General features: G+C 44.7%; 1 protein-coding gene across 4 annotated transcripts in view; it reads right to left on the bottom strand.

Annotated features, from left to right (window-relative positions):
- The window catches only part of LOXL2 (lysyl oxidase like 2), an 89,074-nt gene extending 72,981 nt beyond the window's left edge, over positions 1 to 16,093 (bottom strand). Inside the window, exons 1-4 of one of the 4 annotated variants that reach the window (XM_045005520.1) lie at positions 15,950 to 16,093; positions 14,855 to 14,937; positions 5,582 to 6,026; positions 465 to 640 (exon numbers count right to left, since the gene is read on the bottom strand). In XM_045005520.1, coding sequence (XP_044861455.1) covers positions 465 to 640; positions 5,582 to 5,945 — 540 coding nt within the window. In that variant the 5' untranslated portion in view covers positions 5,946 to 6,026; positions 14,855 to 14,937; positions 15,950 to 16,093. Of the gene's footprint in view, positions 1 to 464; positions 641 to 4,540; positions 4,620 to 5,581; positions 6,027 to 6,735; positions 6,868 to 14,854; positions 14,938 to 15,949 lie in introns of those variants that run through there. The other 3 variants (XM_045005519.1, XM_045005521.1, XM_045005522.1) reach the window with 3 other exon arrangements.
- Between the last annotated feature and the right edge of the window lie 1,424 nt (positions 16,094 to 17,517).

A 17,517-nucleotide genomic window follows, 5' to 3' on the forward strand; every position in this document is an offset into this window, starting at 1 on the left:
GAACTTTTTCCGGATGTCCTGCCTACACTCGTTAAATTTTCTCCCAGTACTCCTAACACTAATCCTCAACTCCTTCAGACACTCTGCAGAGTTATTACAGCCCCTCTTTCATCATCCTTTAGCCAAGCGGCACATAAAGAGCTCTTTAAATATTGCCTTATAAGTCAATCCACTCAAACCCACAACTCTCGGAATCTGCTCATGTTCGTGGACAACTCTGTTGTACCCAAATGTGACCATAAGACCCCAAAGAGAAGCCAAATCACAACTATAGAAAATGGAACCCAATAATTCACAGCTTTTAACAAATAAAGAATTCATCTAATTACAAGGACTGTATCACATACGTTGTGTCTTTCTGATTTGATTCGCAATAATAGGCAGATATAGCACCTGATCCAAACACAGTGGGAAGACTTCCACTGGGCATTGGATCAGTTCCTTCAAGTTATAAGTGCATTTACCTCTATTTGGTTGAGAAACGGCTTGTCAAACTTGAAGCCAGGGATCCTCTTTTCACTGCAAACGACTCCCACGTCTTCTGTGTGTTTGCAGTCTGTGACGCCCCAGCCATTTGTGGTACATGCTGCCAGTGTCGCCTCTTTGCCAGTACAGTGGACATTGTCCATCCAGATTTTGCCTGAAGAGGAAAGAATTGAAATGCTTGAGACACCAGTGAGCAAACCGCAGAGATGGTAAATCTAGATTCACTAATTGATCTAAAATGAGCCTGACACACCAGTTCTGCTAAGTGTGTGTTCCCCACAGCAAATCCTGTCAAAGGAAGGTCTAAAATCTTTACTTAAGATATTTAAGGTATTTATAAACCAGAAACACAACAGTTAAGTTGAATAAGGTACACGTTTAGGGTTAGATCCTGAGCTGGTGTAAATCAGCATTGCTCCATTGAAGCTAATGGAGCTATATCGATTTTGAGGATCTGTTCTTCAATGTCCAATAGCAACCACGCCTGCATTAAGATACACAAGCCAAGAATTCCCAAATTGACTAATGAGTTGGGGGTCCCCCCAAGCAGAGACACCTTACAGGGGCCTGATTTTCTGACAATGCTGAGCACCCACCCTCTGAAAATCAGCTCCTTTTAATGTGTCTCAGGTCGGGAATCCAAAAATCAAGTCAAATTTTCAAAATCTTCCCCAACTTAGGTATCGAAAAAGCTTAATTTAAAACATGAAGCATATAGCGTAGTTGTTTCAGATAAATACATGAAACCACACTGATGCTGTGCTCAGAGAGTTCTGCGCTTTGCACATTGTATCCGAGTCCCACCGTAATAAGTGTACGCCAGGCACCGTGTCCCGCTGCAGACAGTCCTGTCTCGCAATGTGGAACAAAATCCTTTTTTCTTGCGTACCATCCCCTCTGCCATTTGCATCAGCACATAAAGGAAAGGCAGGCAAAAGTGATTTTAATCAAACTTCCTTGTGGTAAAAGCTAGCTTCCCCTGATGACGGCCACTTCAGAGCGTCTGGTGTCAGTAGGTCTCCTCGGCTCAGTTGATTAGAGCATGGCTTCCAATTGCACATGCCATGAATCAGTTGTCTTCATCCTGGGCCTCTTGCATCCTCTCTAATATGTCAAATCCTGATTAAACTTCCGTTTGGAGAGAACTCCGAGTTTTGATTGATTCGGGTCATTTTTTTAAATGTGTATTTTGGCCCAAATTTTAATGGGTACCTAATGACTTGGGAGGCCTGGAATTCCAGGTGCCAACTTGAAACACCTTAACAAGGCCTGATTCTCAGACAGCGCTGAGCCCCGACTTTCTGAAAAATGAGGCCTCCCTTAAGGCATCAACAAGTTGGACACCTAAAATCACAACCCCCATCTCAACACCATGGCCACGCTCTCCCTGCAATAGCCGATGAGGGTGAAAAAAAACCTTACAGTGTCACATGGAATCTACCGGCCCCACTCTGGGCTCTGTATAGTGCCCATCCCTGGAGTCTTTAAGGGGCTGATTCTCAGAAGCACTGAGCATTTGCAGCCCCTCGGGACTTCAAGGGGAGCTGTGGCCCTCTGAAATAAAAATCAAGCCCTGCATGCTTGGCCCACATGTCAGACCACAGGGGGTGTCCCACATTTGGGGAATCAGAAAGAGATTTCCTCCTCCCCCCCACCCCCCCAGCTGTAACAATCCATTCTGACACCTTTAAAAGTGAGATGTATAGGACCTCCTAGGCATCAGTGCTACCATGTTCTATACGAGGGATCTGAACTGTTTCCCCAGGCCCTGTGCCAAGCCTATGTGAATGGCCATGGCACAGTGCAAGCTCTCACGGTGGTCACATGGAACTCCTCTTCCAGTTTTGAGGCTGCTACTGAAAACACCAGGGCAGCCTCTGAAACTGCTGCATTCCCTCCTCTGTCTCTCTAACTAGGATCCTATATATACCCCATTGCCATAGCTTCAGAGGGTATGATTACACCACAAGCAAACACCTGTGGCTGGCTCGTGTCAGCTGACTTGGACTTATGGGCCTATAAAATTGCAGCACAGATGTTCGGGCTCCAGCCCAACCCCAACGATAATTTTATAGCCCAATGAGCCTGAGTCAGATGACACACGGCCGCTGTGGGTGTTTGATTGCAGTGCATGTAAGCCCAAGGTTCAAACTCAGGCTCCTGCCTAACCGCCTTCCATCTACACACAAATCGCACTGACCCAGGGTTCCAGGACCCTGTGGGGGTGGAGAGGCCAAGCCTCAGTCAAGCTGGGATCCAGGATTCAAGCCCCGTGTCTTCAATGTAGATGCAGCCACAACAACAGATACATGTTCTAGGAGTCTGCCAAAAGCATCCCACAGGTGGATGTTCTTTGTCCTCTGGACAGTCAAGTTTCCCCCCCTGCATCATGAACAAAGGGCTACAGTGGCCACATTTTGGGTGGGTGCTAGGAAGTCTGGGATATGATTGGTTGGACTCGGGCCCACATGACACCATAACCCCAGGTTGGGACCCAGGCTTCAACAACTCCTAGCGAGGGGTTAGGAATGATGTAAATGCTCATGCCAAAGCCTAACAAACCCAGGATTTGATAACTTGAGTTCTAACAACCCAGGCTCACATTGCAATGTAGACAGACCCTGAGCCCATAGTGCCTCATGCAGCTGCTTTATTGCATTTGGCTGGTTGATTCACCATATCCTGGATCCATCAACCATGCTCCTCCTCTCTTCCAGACCAAGCCACACACAGACCCACCCCCATCCCACAGCAATGCAGAAATTGCCCTGGTGAATCCCAACGCCACGGCCTGGGCTCCCTGCGGCACGCAGAGAAAGAGCACTCACTCTAAGTGAATCAGAGGGAAATGTTTTGTTTAAAATGTCAGGGCCTCTCCCTTGGAAATCTCCTGCTGGACCGTGAGAGCCAAGATCCACAATGTAGGACAACATTTGAGGTCTCAAATTTCTCTCCAGTCAATTTTAAGCCCTGCTTGCTTTTTATGGGTAATTTTATAGGTGTGAGCGTTAAAAAATGGTGTTAAACTATGGACCAAATTCATCCCCAGTGTAACTGCAGGGAGTGAATGGAGTTACATCTAGCATGAACCCGGCTTTATGCTTCATGCTACCAATTATAAAATATTCAGTAGGCAAACATTTACTTATAGTAGATAAGACAAACATACAGTTATTGAGGCTTATGGAGCCACTAAACCCCAAATATGCTTTTAATAATCAATTCCTACATATAACAAACCAATATTTGCCTTCCTACATCTTAATACAAGGCATATTTGGAAGCCCCAAACTGAAGTGTGATCAGGTTGATGGGTTGGATGTAAAGTGGACTGTTACAGACGAGACATCTATAGGCAATATCAAGGAGGAGAAAAAATAAACAGAGACAGTTTCATGCAAGGTTCGGCCTGATGAGAACTCTTCCCCCGCCAGAGCTAGTATGTTAGTTTCCTGAATGATTACTATAAAGTGTGCTTAATTACACAATTAGAAATGTAGGCTGGGGGTCTCACAGGCTAGTCCAGAAGCCACTCAAGACAAACTGCTGCCCTCAGCAAAATTTCAATCTGCCACCCACTTCCTACCAGTAATAGACAGTCCCTTATAATCTGAAGAGTCAAGACACAGGGTGGGAAGAAGGAAGGACTATTATCCCCATTCCACAGATGAGGAAACAAGAGAGACAGATTAAGTGACTTGAAGAAGGTCGTACACTCGTAGACCACCAGATCATATCATCTGACCTCCCGAATATCACAGGCCACAGATGCCACCCAGCTCCTGCACACTAAACCTGACAACTGAAATTAGACCAAAGAAACCGAGACCCCCGGGAGACTAGACTATGATGTGCCACAGGTGGAGAATATGAGGGAACCGAGGTGCACCAATGCCCAAGATCCCCACAATGGCAGGAAAATGGTTAAGTGAGAAATGCCCAAAGAACCCTGCCAAGTAATCTGCACCCACACACCGCGGAGGGAGGCAACCCCTCTTCCCCCCACAAGGTCACTGCCAAACTGAGCTGGGGGAAAATTCCTTCCCAACCTTACCTATGGCAATCGGTTAGACTCTGAGCAGGTGAGCAAGAACCAACCAGCCAAGCTGCTGAGAGAGAATGCTCAGTGTCCTGACCCATCCTGTCCAGTGTCCCATCTCCAGCCACAGCCATTCATGATACTACAGAGAAAGGAGATCAAAGACAACCACGACCCCTGAATAGACCCAGGGGAAAATCTCTCTTCCTGACCCCTGTAGGTGGCTGGCCAAAACCCTGAAGCATGAGCTTTTGGGAACATAAGCTATAAACCAGAAGTTAGCCCCAGTCCTCCTGAGCCCTGCCCCCTATCATCACAAGCTACCTTGAAAGGTCACAGAGGGGAGCCTGTGACAGCCGAAAATCAAACCCACATCTCTTGCACTCCAGTCCCATGCTTTAACCACAAGACTTCCACCCAGCCTCTCCTAGTCTGAAATTTCTGGGTACCCTAAATCTCAGTTCCATCAGCACCAACGGTGGTAGCCTGGGAATGGGGTCTGAGTCAATTCCTCTTCTCCAAGAAGTGGCCCCCTCTAGGCCAGGGCTGAGCCACATCCTCAGTCTGTTGTGTTGACACATCAAGGGCTTTAATCTCCAGATGGCTCAATCGGGCCCCTCTCAATAGCACTAAACTCAACTCAGGCCTGCCTGCACTCACACTTAATTCGTGGCTAGATGGGATGTAAATCAACCCCACAGTAGCCTACCACGTGCCAAGTGTCCATGTGGACCCTGCTACCATGCACTAAAAGCTCTTTAGTGTGCGTCGATCTACTCCGCTTCGAAACAGGAGCAGACTAAACCACACGAGAGAACTGTTAGGGCACAGCAGCAGGGTCCACCCGGATACTGGAGTGCGCCTCATGCTAGCGCGGAGCAGATGTACACCCCAGCTTGCCATGAACGAAGCGTTCATGTGGACAAGCCCTTATGTTCATTTTGTTTCAATCATTTGCCACTGGAAACCCCGCCACGGCGTGGGCACGCACAGGGGGCCAAGGAAAGCAGAGTGAACGTAAACACAAGGTGGGCCGCGGAAACCGGGCAACTTTACCTTCTCCCTTTCCATACTTGGAGCTTGACACCCAGGACACTGCCTCCACATAGCCCAGCTCTTTGCACACCACGTTAGCGGCGTGGATGGAGAAGTCGTCGTCACACACCGTGCCCCACTCCCCGTTGTAGAACACTTCCACCCGCCCCTCGTTGTGCTTCCGCTTCTGCCCGGCCAGCCGCAGCTGAATCTTGGGGACGTGGGCCGGCTGCTGGGGGGCGTGGTATTCTGGAGGGGGTTGCTCAGGGTAGCCGGAATAGTAGGGCCACTGCTCATACTGGGCAAGGGCCAAATGGCTCAGACAGCTGAAGAAGAACAGCCCGATGAACCAGTGGTTACGGTTGAAACTCAGGCATCTTCCCATTTTCAGCCCCCGGGGTTCTCAGAGCCAGCTCCTCTCTTTAGCAGCTGCTGTTCAGTGCAGGTAGGATGCTGCGTGGGTTGGCTGAAATGAAAGAAAAATCTGTGTGAGAGGTAAAACATGACAACAATGGGGACTTATTTTTCTCTCTAACGAAGGGACCTGACCAATGGAAGGATATGTCCAAGTTGCCCCCTCCTGGTGTTTTAATGAAACATTTCTGAAATCAAAAGGTCTTGGGTTTGTTCTGCAGGGCAGCGGAGACAAACGTCAAAACCTCAACATGGTGTGTGACAAAGAATTCCTATTCTCCAGCCAGCTCTAATCTGAAAACAATTCTTTATCATGTATAATGACTAAAGAAGACTAACCTAGTCAACAGTCTGATTGAACAAGAGTTTCACCATTTTAATTCTGTGGCCATCTGATCAAATGCACAATTTTTAAAAAAAAGCCAAATCCATCCTTTAAATGGTGGAAAAATAGAGAGGAAACGAAATAAAATAATGTGGTCAAGAATGGAGAGATTTACATTGCAGTTTGAGTTTTCCCAATTCCCAATATTATGACATACGGCATATTTCCATTACTGCATGTCTGGCTTCATCTACACAGAATTACTGTATGCGGCCATGCACAGGAATCATTTTTAATGTAGATTTGTCTGACGTTTTCTGGCCTCTTGGTAACGTTATAGCTGAACTCCAGCCGTAAGTCAACTAAATAGAAGTCCAGTGGTTAAACTACTTCTACACGCTTGCAGTGAGTGAAGGTTCAGAAACTGTTCACTTACGGTAGGAGAAGTTATTTTCTGGTTAAGAAACTTGAGCCAGATGTGGTGCTGAACTGAATGTCAGTTCGTTTCCTGTCCCAGCCCTCAGATATTCCACATTGTCATTCATGCAACCAGCACGTGGAGCAGTCAGGGAGTACACGTGTAGGTTAGAGGCTGAATAGTTTCCAAATGAAGCAATGCCAGAGAGCAGTGGGAAAAAGCTCCCCAACTCCCCAAAGCAGTATTGTTCCCTGGCAGCAGCCAAAACACAGGGAAGGAGAGTCACCAATACAGATGTCTAGAATAGAAGATCAGTCAGTATGTGCTAGGTCTGTGCTACCCCAAAAGGTGACAAAGAGACACGGGCACAGGGAAACCTGGATAAAGTAGCCTTCCAAGCGGCTGAAGGAGGCTATGAGATCTACTGGACCAGAAGTCAGGAAACTTGGGTCCTATTCCCAGTTCTGCCACCGCACTGCTAAGTAGATCGGAGGCAAGTCACTTCCACCTCAGTTTCCCCTTAAGTAAATGGGGATGGTGATACTGACTCTTCTTTTGTAAAGTGCTCTGAGACCTCTGGAAGTAAAGTCTCTCTCTCTGACCCAAGTGCAAGTAACAAAGGTGGGTGCATTTGAAACATCCCTATTCGTGAATGGCACAGTGGGGTCGTAAACTATGGTTCAAACAAAACTGGTTTGGGGAAACTAGGGGGAACAGAGTGCTACAAAGTGCTGGGTTTGGGCCAAATCTTAATCTTGTTAACATCATGGATTCCCATGAACTTCACTGGACTAAGACTGATTTCTAGGCTGTTGTACGGGATTCATCACTGCAGTAACTATACACCTCACAAACACCCCATGAGGTCAGGAAGCATTATCCCCATTTCACAGATCAGGAACTGAGGCACAGAGAGAAAAGCAACTTGCCCACAGTCACACGTGGTGTCTGTGGCAGAGCTGGAAGTAGAACCCAGACTCCAGAGTCCCAGGACAACACCTCAAGCACATGACTTTTCTTTTCTTCTGACAATTCATTAAGGGGGTTTGCCAATTAAAGTAGAGTGAAAAATGCGTTATGACTGAACTTAATGTGCCTTTTTTGCATATACGAAAGGTTCATGGGGACCAGATGCTGCATAAATCACTCCCAGCACATATCCACTGCTTTCAGCAGAGTTATGTTGGGACAGCACTGGATGGCCAAGTGAATTATGAGTTTGGTTTGTGTGCTTGGCTCCTGCCAAAACATCTGGTATAAACAGCTACCACAGCCCACATGCTGACGTGATCCAATAAGGCAAATCTTAATGCCTAAAGTTCACATAGAAAGTTGGCTAGCTCAGTGATGGGTCCAGGACAAGAACATTTAAAAAGGAACAAGTGGCAACCATCTGGATTAGGTAGGTTAAGAGCACAGTACACAGACTTATGGCTGCATCTTCCGAAGCCACCAAAAACACCCTAGTGAGAAAAATATTTACAGCAAAAGGCTCATCCAATGCTATGGTTGAGATCTGCTAAGCCATCACAAGAATTGGGACTCCCCTGAATCTCAGTGGGAATGGAGCATTTTAAATTCTCCAGGCAACTGAAAATCTCCCTCTATGTTCATAAGATGCTCCATTTGTGCCAGCACTGTTTAATACCTTAGTACTTTGTCAAATCACTCTCTCTTAAGCACTCTGACCTCCCTCTAAAGATCTCAAAACACATTAATGATTTATGCCTCACCCCCACGTGAGGTAGCTAGGTTTCCCCATTCGGGGGAAACTGAAGCACTGAACATTAATTTGCCCAAGAAGTCGGTGGAAGAGCCTGGAAAAGAATCCAGATCTCTGGACTTCCTGTCCTGTGCTTTAAACCAGAAGACTCTCCTCTGTCTCTACATTAACTCATGACTTAAGATTTGATCCCGTAAGACACTGATTCAGGCCTCATCAGGACTGGGGTTTTATCAGTCATGGAAAGGGATGGAAGGAAACACACAGCTATTTTTCCTCACAATCACGTCATGCTTTAATTTCTTGAGAGAATTCTGCAGGTGAAGCAAATATACTATTTGCCTCCATGAAGTCCTGCTATAAACCCAACAGAGGCTCATTAGCTGTCAACAAAAATCCCTTTTTAAAAGTTGTTCATACGAACAATAGAGCAACTCAAACATGACCAGAAATATCAGCTTCTCCTCGCTGCACAAACACCATCTTTTCCTCTGGAGTAAAAAAAAAAAAAAATCAATGATTTCAATAATCACTTTAAAGCAAATTCGAGTGCCTTTGTACTAAGGGTGTCAGTGACGCTCCATTCAGCTTGCATGCAATAGTGTGTACATTCAAAGAGAAGGAACAACAGACATTCTGATTGCTATTGGCTGGGTTATTTCACAACAGGGATTAGGGAACAGCTGCCATTCACCAGCCCGAGAAGGTACCACATTAAACTGTACACATTGTGTTCTATATTCAATGCCCCGACTCCCTACAGAAAACATTCCTCAAGCACATTAATACATCCTATAGTAAGGAGAGGAATGTTACCAGAATAGAATACAACAGTGGAAAGATACTTTTATCTATAAATGGTGCCGTTTATCATCTCAGTAAGGACACTTCCACACACAGGGAAAGTTAGTGGGAAGTTTTAAGTTCTAGATATGCAGGGATCAACCCTGCTGTTCAAGGAAATCAATATCACTTGAATGGGAGCAGAAGTGGGTCCTGCAGCACATAAGCCTGTGTTGACCCTCAAATCATTCCCAGCCTGCACTGGGACTACGGGACCACTCATTGAAACTATTATCCACTTGAGAAATCCTATTGAAGTCAATGGGACAAATCGTGAGAGGAAACACTACTCCTAGGCTTTCAAGATCAGGCCCCAAGAACCCTTTTAAAGTGCCACAATATACACAGACAGACTGCCATCAAGGTCACTAGCAGGGATTGAACCAGAGACCCTCAGCACAGGCCCCTACCACTTCAGCTAGAGGAGTAACTTAGCTGAGCTCAATGCTCATGTCAGTTATTAATGTGACCTGAAGTAAATCATGTTTTCTCAACAGATCATTAAGTCCATTACACGTCAGAGACCTGTGTGATTACTTAAAGGCCTGGATTTAGACCCATTTAAACAATTTTGTAGGTGATGGTGCAACTATGGGAAAGCCACAAGTAGAAAAGCAGCATCTTGCTGGTCTGGAGAACCTGATTTGCCAATTCAGTGTGCTAAAAGGAGAACAAAAATACTACAGCCCAAGGGTTCTAAAATGTGCAACATTGTGCAATTGTACGTTCAAGCAGCTTTCCCATAGAAGTAGTGAGGCCCCGATAAAAAGATTGGTGATTTCAACAGAGCTCTTTAATTCTCCCTTCTGAGATCTCGGTATCCCTACCCCATCTCCCACCTTATAAAAACCATGGTGCAACGGGCAAGTGAAAATGCGTACAGTCGATGGAAGTTTAATGACCCACAATCCTTGCCCTACCTGAGGCAACACAGAGCACATACCATGGTGCATCACCAGCTTTTCAAGAAGAGTCAATTGCTTAGAGGTATAGCTTGCTTATGAGAGATAGATACTTGCAAGTAATGCAGGAGGGAGTACTCCGGCAGAGATTAACCTTATAGCAATGTTAATCTGTGATACAATATGGGGTGAACAATGTATAGGGCTTGCAAATGCAGCATTTCCAAAGAGATTACATGCCATCCTGATAGGCTGTAAAGTGCTGCAAAGTGCCGCAGTTTGGAATTTTTCCATAGGCAACTCCTGCTTGAAGCCACATGCCTGCAATTTACCTGTAACTGGATCCTCTTGGACTGGATTCAGTTTTGATCGATAGTTATAGCTTGGTTAAAAAAAAGATAATGGTTGAGATGAAAGTTATGTATTCCCATCAAGTTCACACCACTACAGCTGGGGGCACCTCAATCAACATGTCCTCAGACGTCCTCTCATATGGCGTCCAATCCAGGTCCCACTGAAATCAATGTAAAAGCTCCCACAAGCTTCAAAAGATGCAAGACCGGGCCTATGACAATAAAAGTGTAGAGCTCATTACAGAATTGGGCCCTGGTTTGTTGGATGCCGCAAGCCCAGTCTAGTCTGCAAACCTTTCAGTCAATAGTATTATAATATATTCAGCTAGTCATCATCTAAAATGAATGCAACTGTTCATATGAAAAAAAGCCAACAGATGTTAGCAAGTAGCATCGGGGGTTTTCATTTGCTTCAGTTCTGCCTGAACTATCATTAAAAACAGAAAACCGTTGACTGCTGGATAGCTGCTTTAGCAAACCCAGGATCTCAGACTGCTGCAAACTGAATAGGCCCAACTGCTAACATCTTCCAAAGCAAAGAGGATTTAATTCTAACACCACCCATCCACTGTGAAGCACAGATGAGTCTTGGGCATAGAGAGACTCTTGTACTTCATCAGGGTTTTGCAGGGATGAGGTAACAGACATCGTGCTGTTCTATGGCACAAGCACCATCTGACTTGTCTCAGGACCTAGCTTGGCAAAGAACATAGGATCGGCACATTACAAAAAGCTTTCTGGCCTCAGCTGCACATTCATATGTTAGGTAACGGTAAAAAAAAGCCACTGACTTAATGAAATATGTACAACGGGGGGGGGGGGGGGTGAAGAGAGAAGCTGAAAGGATAAATGTATTTACAACACACACAACTTTTCACAACAAAGAAACAAGCTTGGGATTTCCCCTCACTCGCTTTAGACTCAAAATCTGCAAAGAGCAGCTCTGGTGACTAAAAATGCAGATTACATTTTTCACGAGCCAGAGGTTCAGCCACACAACTCAGCATTTAAGGAAGTCAAGTGACTGAACCCCTTTGTACCACCCAGGGAAATTCCACAGGTCCATACATTCCCACTGTTCTAGCATGCCCTTCAAATAGCCATGGCTCTCATAGCGTGTGTGTTACCAAGCTCACATAACTGAAAAGCCCAAAGAAGGCGCTAGGAGGGGTGAGAAGCACAGGATCTCAAACTCACTCAGAAATTGTATGGGAACAGAAGCACTGCTGGGAACTGTAGTTGCTCAGGCTGGTTTTGACAGTATCATCGTGGCTATTAGCTTCAATAATTAATTTTGAATTCCCTAAGCATCCCTGAAGGTTTTCTGTTTCCTGTAACGTACCTGGCCTGAAGGGTGGGATGGAAGTATGGAAAGATAACAAGAATGTGAGTCTTAGCACTAAAGTTCTCTCCTTTCTCTCTCACTGTACTAAAGTCACTCACTCTCAGTTTTAGCCCTTACTTTTTTTTTTTTAGATTCTCCTTTACAGCTAAGTAGAAAGAGTTTTTGTTCTGATGACAGAGGGACACATGTCAAGCCCCACCCCAAGCTGCACTTTCTAATGTGTGTTTTATTCTGGCAACAGATCTTCATTTTTCTCACCTCTCCAATTTGTTAAGCAATGAAGGTTGAAGCCGAATGGAGAGCAACAGCCTCCGTGTTACAGCATGACTGACTTTTGCAGACTCCTAGCCAATACTGGTTCTTGGCTATCCTACAGGTCTTGGTGACTAAATGGAAAATACTGTATGAAAAAATCCAGCGACAGATATGATATTTATACGCTACCCTTCTAATATACATTGGAAATGATTAAGCAGAACTAAACTTTTGAACCCAACGTTATTCCAGTATCAGGGGATAGCCATGTTAGTCTGTATCCACAAAAACAACAAGGAGTCCAGTGGCACCTTAAAGACTAACAGATTTATTTGGGCATAGCTTTCATGGGTAAGTTGTATCTGAAGAAGTGTTTTTTTACCCATTAAAGCTTATGCCAAAATAAATCTGTTAGTCTTTAAGGTGCCACTGGACTCCTTGCTGTTAATGTTATACTAGTTATTTATTGTAAGTTCCAGAAATATCTTATGGTTTCTTAAACTTTAGGACAATTAATCTGCTCAGACCCCTTATTCGTTTTAACAGAAGCAGCAGCAGCAACCTGAACCATGAAACTTATGGTTTTAGTTTAATAATAATACTGCCTAGCATAGTTTTCATCAGTAGATATCAAAGTGCGTTATAAAAGAGTTCAGTATCGTTATCCCCATTTTACAGACAGGAAAACCGAGGCGCAGCATGGGAAAGCAACTTGCCCGTAGTCACCCAGCAGGCCAACTGGGAATAGAACCCAGGTCTCTTGAGTCCCAGTCCAGCACTCCATTCCTTAATGGCATGTGATTTGCTCATTATGACTAAGAGGCTACAATAGGGTAACACAATGAAATCCACAGCTGACATGCTTGGATTCATCGCAATAGAACATGCGCGTGCATGCACACGCACGCTATGGATACACAGTGATTTTGTGGAATGCTAGGAAATATGAAATGCTATTAAAAAAGGAAAATCCCTGCATAATGCTGATTTGGTTTAAAGTACCTGAACCATCAATAACACATGCAGTCGCAGAACTGGAATAGTGACCCGGTATTTAGAGATGCATACATATTTCTGGTTTTCCATTACGCGGATATCTAGCCCGTGTCACTTTTGGACTTTGTTCACCCCTTGATGGAACATCCCTTAATATTAATGGGCATGAGGGCTGGGGTTTTCCATGAAGCCTAAGGGAGCTGGGAGCCTAAGTCCCACTGAAAGTCAATGGGAGTCGGACCTAACTCTCTTTTGAAGATCTTAGTCTGGAGGTTTCTCCACTTAATAAGCACAACCACAGGGAAAAAACAAAACAGCCAGCTAATACCTTATACCACTGAATAAAGATATATAGTATTCTGGAGATCACATGCACAGGGATGATGTATATGGTTGCTCCAAAATACACTACAGTTTTCTGTCTGGGACTTGGTCTGATTTTTAATTTTTTAATATATCTACTTTCCATATTTATTTTGCCATTGACTATTTGCAGACTGTATATTTATAGATATCGATCTACATCCTCAAACACTGGATTAAATGAATCCTTGGTGGATTCATTTGACTTCAAGGGGCTTAGATTGCGCATCAATTTCACTCACAATTTATATTTACACACATTCACAGTATACACTGTACCTAGGCACACACCTCAATCCTAGAGCATTTCACACTTCTATACAGTCGCACCTTTCATCCTGAAGTGCTTTCCAAACAAAGAGTGATGAACTGTGCAGTCATGTCATCTACTACTGAAGAGTAGCCATTTCTAGGGTGGAACATGGCAGCTGTTTAACAGTGTACAGCGACACCATGCAAAAAAGTTTAGGATAAGAATTAATAATGAATTTAACACAAAGCTGGAAAGAGAATTTAGGGATGGAATGAAATTCAGACAGGAAACCTGCAGGTTAACAACATACAAATAGTTTCCAGGAAACGCTTATGACCACATGTGCCCTAGAGATCAGTTTTATTTCATCATTCAAAAGCAGCAAGCACTGATCATTTAACAACATGGGTGGGGGGGAGGCATGATTGTCTCAGGGATGGAATGCCACGTACTAATCATTAAGACAACTTTCTGCAGCAGTTGGATTTCCTTGGTAGTACTAACCTGGACAGCCTCTGCTTAGCTTGTCAGATTTGACCAAGACCATAGCACAGGGCTACAGACCTCATTCAGATGTACTCTTATTTGCTGGTAGTCGAGAAGTGCCAATGATGGAAAGGCTCGATGTTAGCTCTCTCTGTATCGTATGTGATCTTGAAGAGTCATCCTGTTACTTATCTCCACCTGACTGTCTCAAATGTTACAGCTAATGTTAAAGAAAGCCCTTTTCTCGTGTTCATGTAACACTAAGCGAGCCCAGATGAGATTCGTTATTATGCAGCAACAATCAGCAAGCATACTATCCAGAAAGATGTGGTTTCTGCTTAGATTTTCTACTGTTACAATAGCTCATGCAAATATTTGCATTGTCTGATTTGTAACACCACCTTAACCTCCACCTAAGAAGCATTATGTGGGTGGTATAATGTGGGTGCAATTAAACCGATGAGTGAAAACCATAAAGCAAATTATTTTCAGTCTCCATCAAGCTGCTGTTTGAAAACAGCGCAATATTGTCTTTATGAACCAATTCCTACCTGGGATGCTAATTGGTTTTCTCCCTATACTCCCAGATAACTGAGGCAAGTATTGCTTTAAGCTCACCTCTAAACTATTTGATCTCAGGTTCTCCTCTGGCGCTGCAGACAGTGACACCTGTTGTTTCCAGCTAAGTAGTAGCCACTAGTCTGAAAAGAGAAGAGTAGTTTGCTTCTTTAACACCCTCAGCATAGGGTCCATATAAGAGTAGCGTTCATTCCAGAAAGAGGTTGTCACAAGTTTCAATGCTGAAACTTTGTTAGCTTGTATTCAACCGCGCATCTGGCGTCACCTCTAGGTAACACTCCACAATTCTCTCTCATGATACTCACAAGTGGAAAGTCATCCTGAATCCTAGTGGGACTGCTGCGTGAGCTCGGGATAAAATGGTCACTCTAAAGAACGAATTGTTCCGTGCAAGGACCACACTTCAAGGAACAGAGTGTCGGCTCAGATTCAACTGAATCTTAGCACAACAACAGAAAGAAATTTCCTCTTATGAAAATAGATCTCAGTATGTTTCACGCCATCCCTGGATGGGGAACATTTGCTTTTAAATGTTTCCTTTTGAGAATCATTTATTCAGGCAAGAGAATTTAAACTGCTTCTGAAGTTTGGTGACATTTACACAGTTTATTGCATGGACTGTAGCTTCCTAGACTCAATCAGGCACAGGCTAACAGTGTTACAGAATCTATGCTGTCTAAACTTGCAGGCATTTAGCAACACGGCTTTTCCACTTCATTAGTTCAGTCCCAACTCATTCCTGTAAGTGAACAGGGGAGAAAGTTTTACCTGACCACAAACATCTTTGCCAAGTGACAGAAAAAATCTGCAGCATTTTTTTTTTAAAAGAACAAGTTTCCAAAGGAATACAAGAAGATCTGTTTTACTGGTTCTCTCCCACCCCCTTGCCCTCCTTTCGAGATGTAGATGCTAAATAACCAACTGAAGTTAGAGAAATTATATTATAATAAATAGAAGATGTTCAAAAAGTAGTGAGGAGCCAGGTTGACTTTCAGCCCTGAAAGAGGCTAGATGGTTGGTTTAAGGTGGCTGTCAAACAACAACAAAAAGAGTCACCCACACAAATCAATCTGGCATTACTTCTGTAATAATAATGCCACTCTTTGGATTGCAATGCAGTAGGACAGCACTTACCTGGAGATGCTTTGGTGGGGGGTGACCTCAGTTCCTGCTGCTCTCTTTGCACTAAAGTGCCTCTTCTGAGCCGAGAGTGCAGTTTGAGGGGTCCCCTTTGCTTTAGAAAATACTCTGCAGCTAGGGAAATGTGCTGCAGAAATCCTGGTGCTGCTTCTTCCTGGCAAATTTCACTGGAGTTATCCAAGCAAACCCCTCCCAGGGCCCACCCCCTCCAAGCTCAGACACACCAGCTAGGCTGATGGGTGATATCATGGGCTTTTGCTGTAATCTGAGAGCTGTGGCATTCCTTGAGTGCTGCACTGAAATGATTTGCAGCCAAGGAGGTGAACAGGGAATGTGAGCTGCTTTCCAGGAGGCCCCTAAAAAACAGACCATTCGGGATCACTACCATGTATTATTATTTAAGAGCTATATTGCTGTAGTGCCCAGAGACTCCAATGAGGTTCAGGGTCCCGTTGTACTGAGTGCTGTACAAACACATAGTAAGACATGATCTTACCGCAAAGCATCCGTTATAATTACCTCCCTTTCTAGGGCTTTAGTTTTGCAACATTCCTCCTCCAAGGCTGTTTTCTGTGTAGGTCTCATCTCACTTTAACCGTTTGGCGTTATGTTCATCCCTATCTAGCACCTCCAGCTCTGTGCTGTTTTTCACCCCTTTTTCATAGCAAGGGTAGTCAAATCTGAGGCATGTAATCACAGGCAATATATCTCCTGGATCTGCATCACCAGTTACTCCAGAAAGTCTGATGCCCTGGGGATTAGCCAGCTCTCATTAAAGCTCTATTTCCCCTCCATCAAAAAACTGACCCCTGCAGATACAGGAACACTAAAAAGACTGAATTCAGAGAGAGCCTCAGCCACTTAATCCAAATACACCTAAGATTTGGGGCAGGAGGTGTTAAAATATAAAATTTCTCCACTATCCCCTCTCTCTCGGCAGTGGTGGCTCTAGGAATTGCACTGCCCCAAGCAGGGCGGCATGCTGCGGGGGGCGCTCTGGCGGTCGCCGATCCCACGGCTCCGGTGGACCTCCTGCAGGCATGCCTGCGGATGCTCCACCGAAGCCGCGGGACCAGTGGACCCTCCGCGGGCACGCCTGCGGGAGGTCCACCGGAGCTGCCTGCCTCCCTCCCGCGGCACACCGCCCCAAGCGCGCGCTTGGCGCTGGGGTCTGGAGCCGGCCCTGTCTCTCGGGCCAGGCTATACCAAGATCCTTGAGCCCTGGAGAGGTTTAAATTCAGATCATCTCAGTTCTCAGTTGTAGCCTTTGAAGATTAATATTGCATAGAGCTGGTCAGAAAATTGTGATGGAACAATTTTCCATCAATGCAGTTTCATCAAAATCAAAACATTTTGTGGAAATGCATTGATTTAATCTAAGTTTCTGATTAAAGGAAGTTAAAACATTTTCTGTTGATATTAAAATGTTTCATTTCAACTTTGTTTCATTTGATTTCATTTTGACTTCTATAATAGAACATTTTAATATTTTATATTGTACGCTTTCAACCTCATCGCAAAACAAAAACTTTTGGAATTTCCGTTACATGGGAAATGTCACC

The sequence above is a fragment of the Mauremys mutica genome, chromosome 2 (assembly GCF_020497125.1).
Source record: "Mauremys mutica isolate MM-2020 ecotype Southern chromosome 2, ASM2049712v1, whole genome shotgun sequence".
Classification (NCBI taxonomy): Eukaryota; Metazoa; Chordata; order Testudines; family Geoemydidae; genus Mauremys; species Mauremys mutica.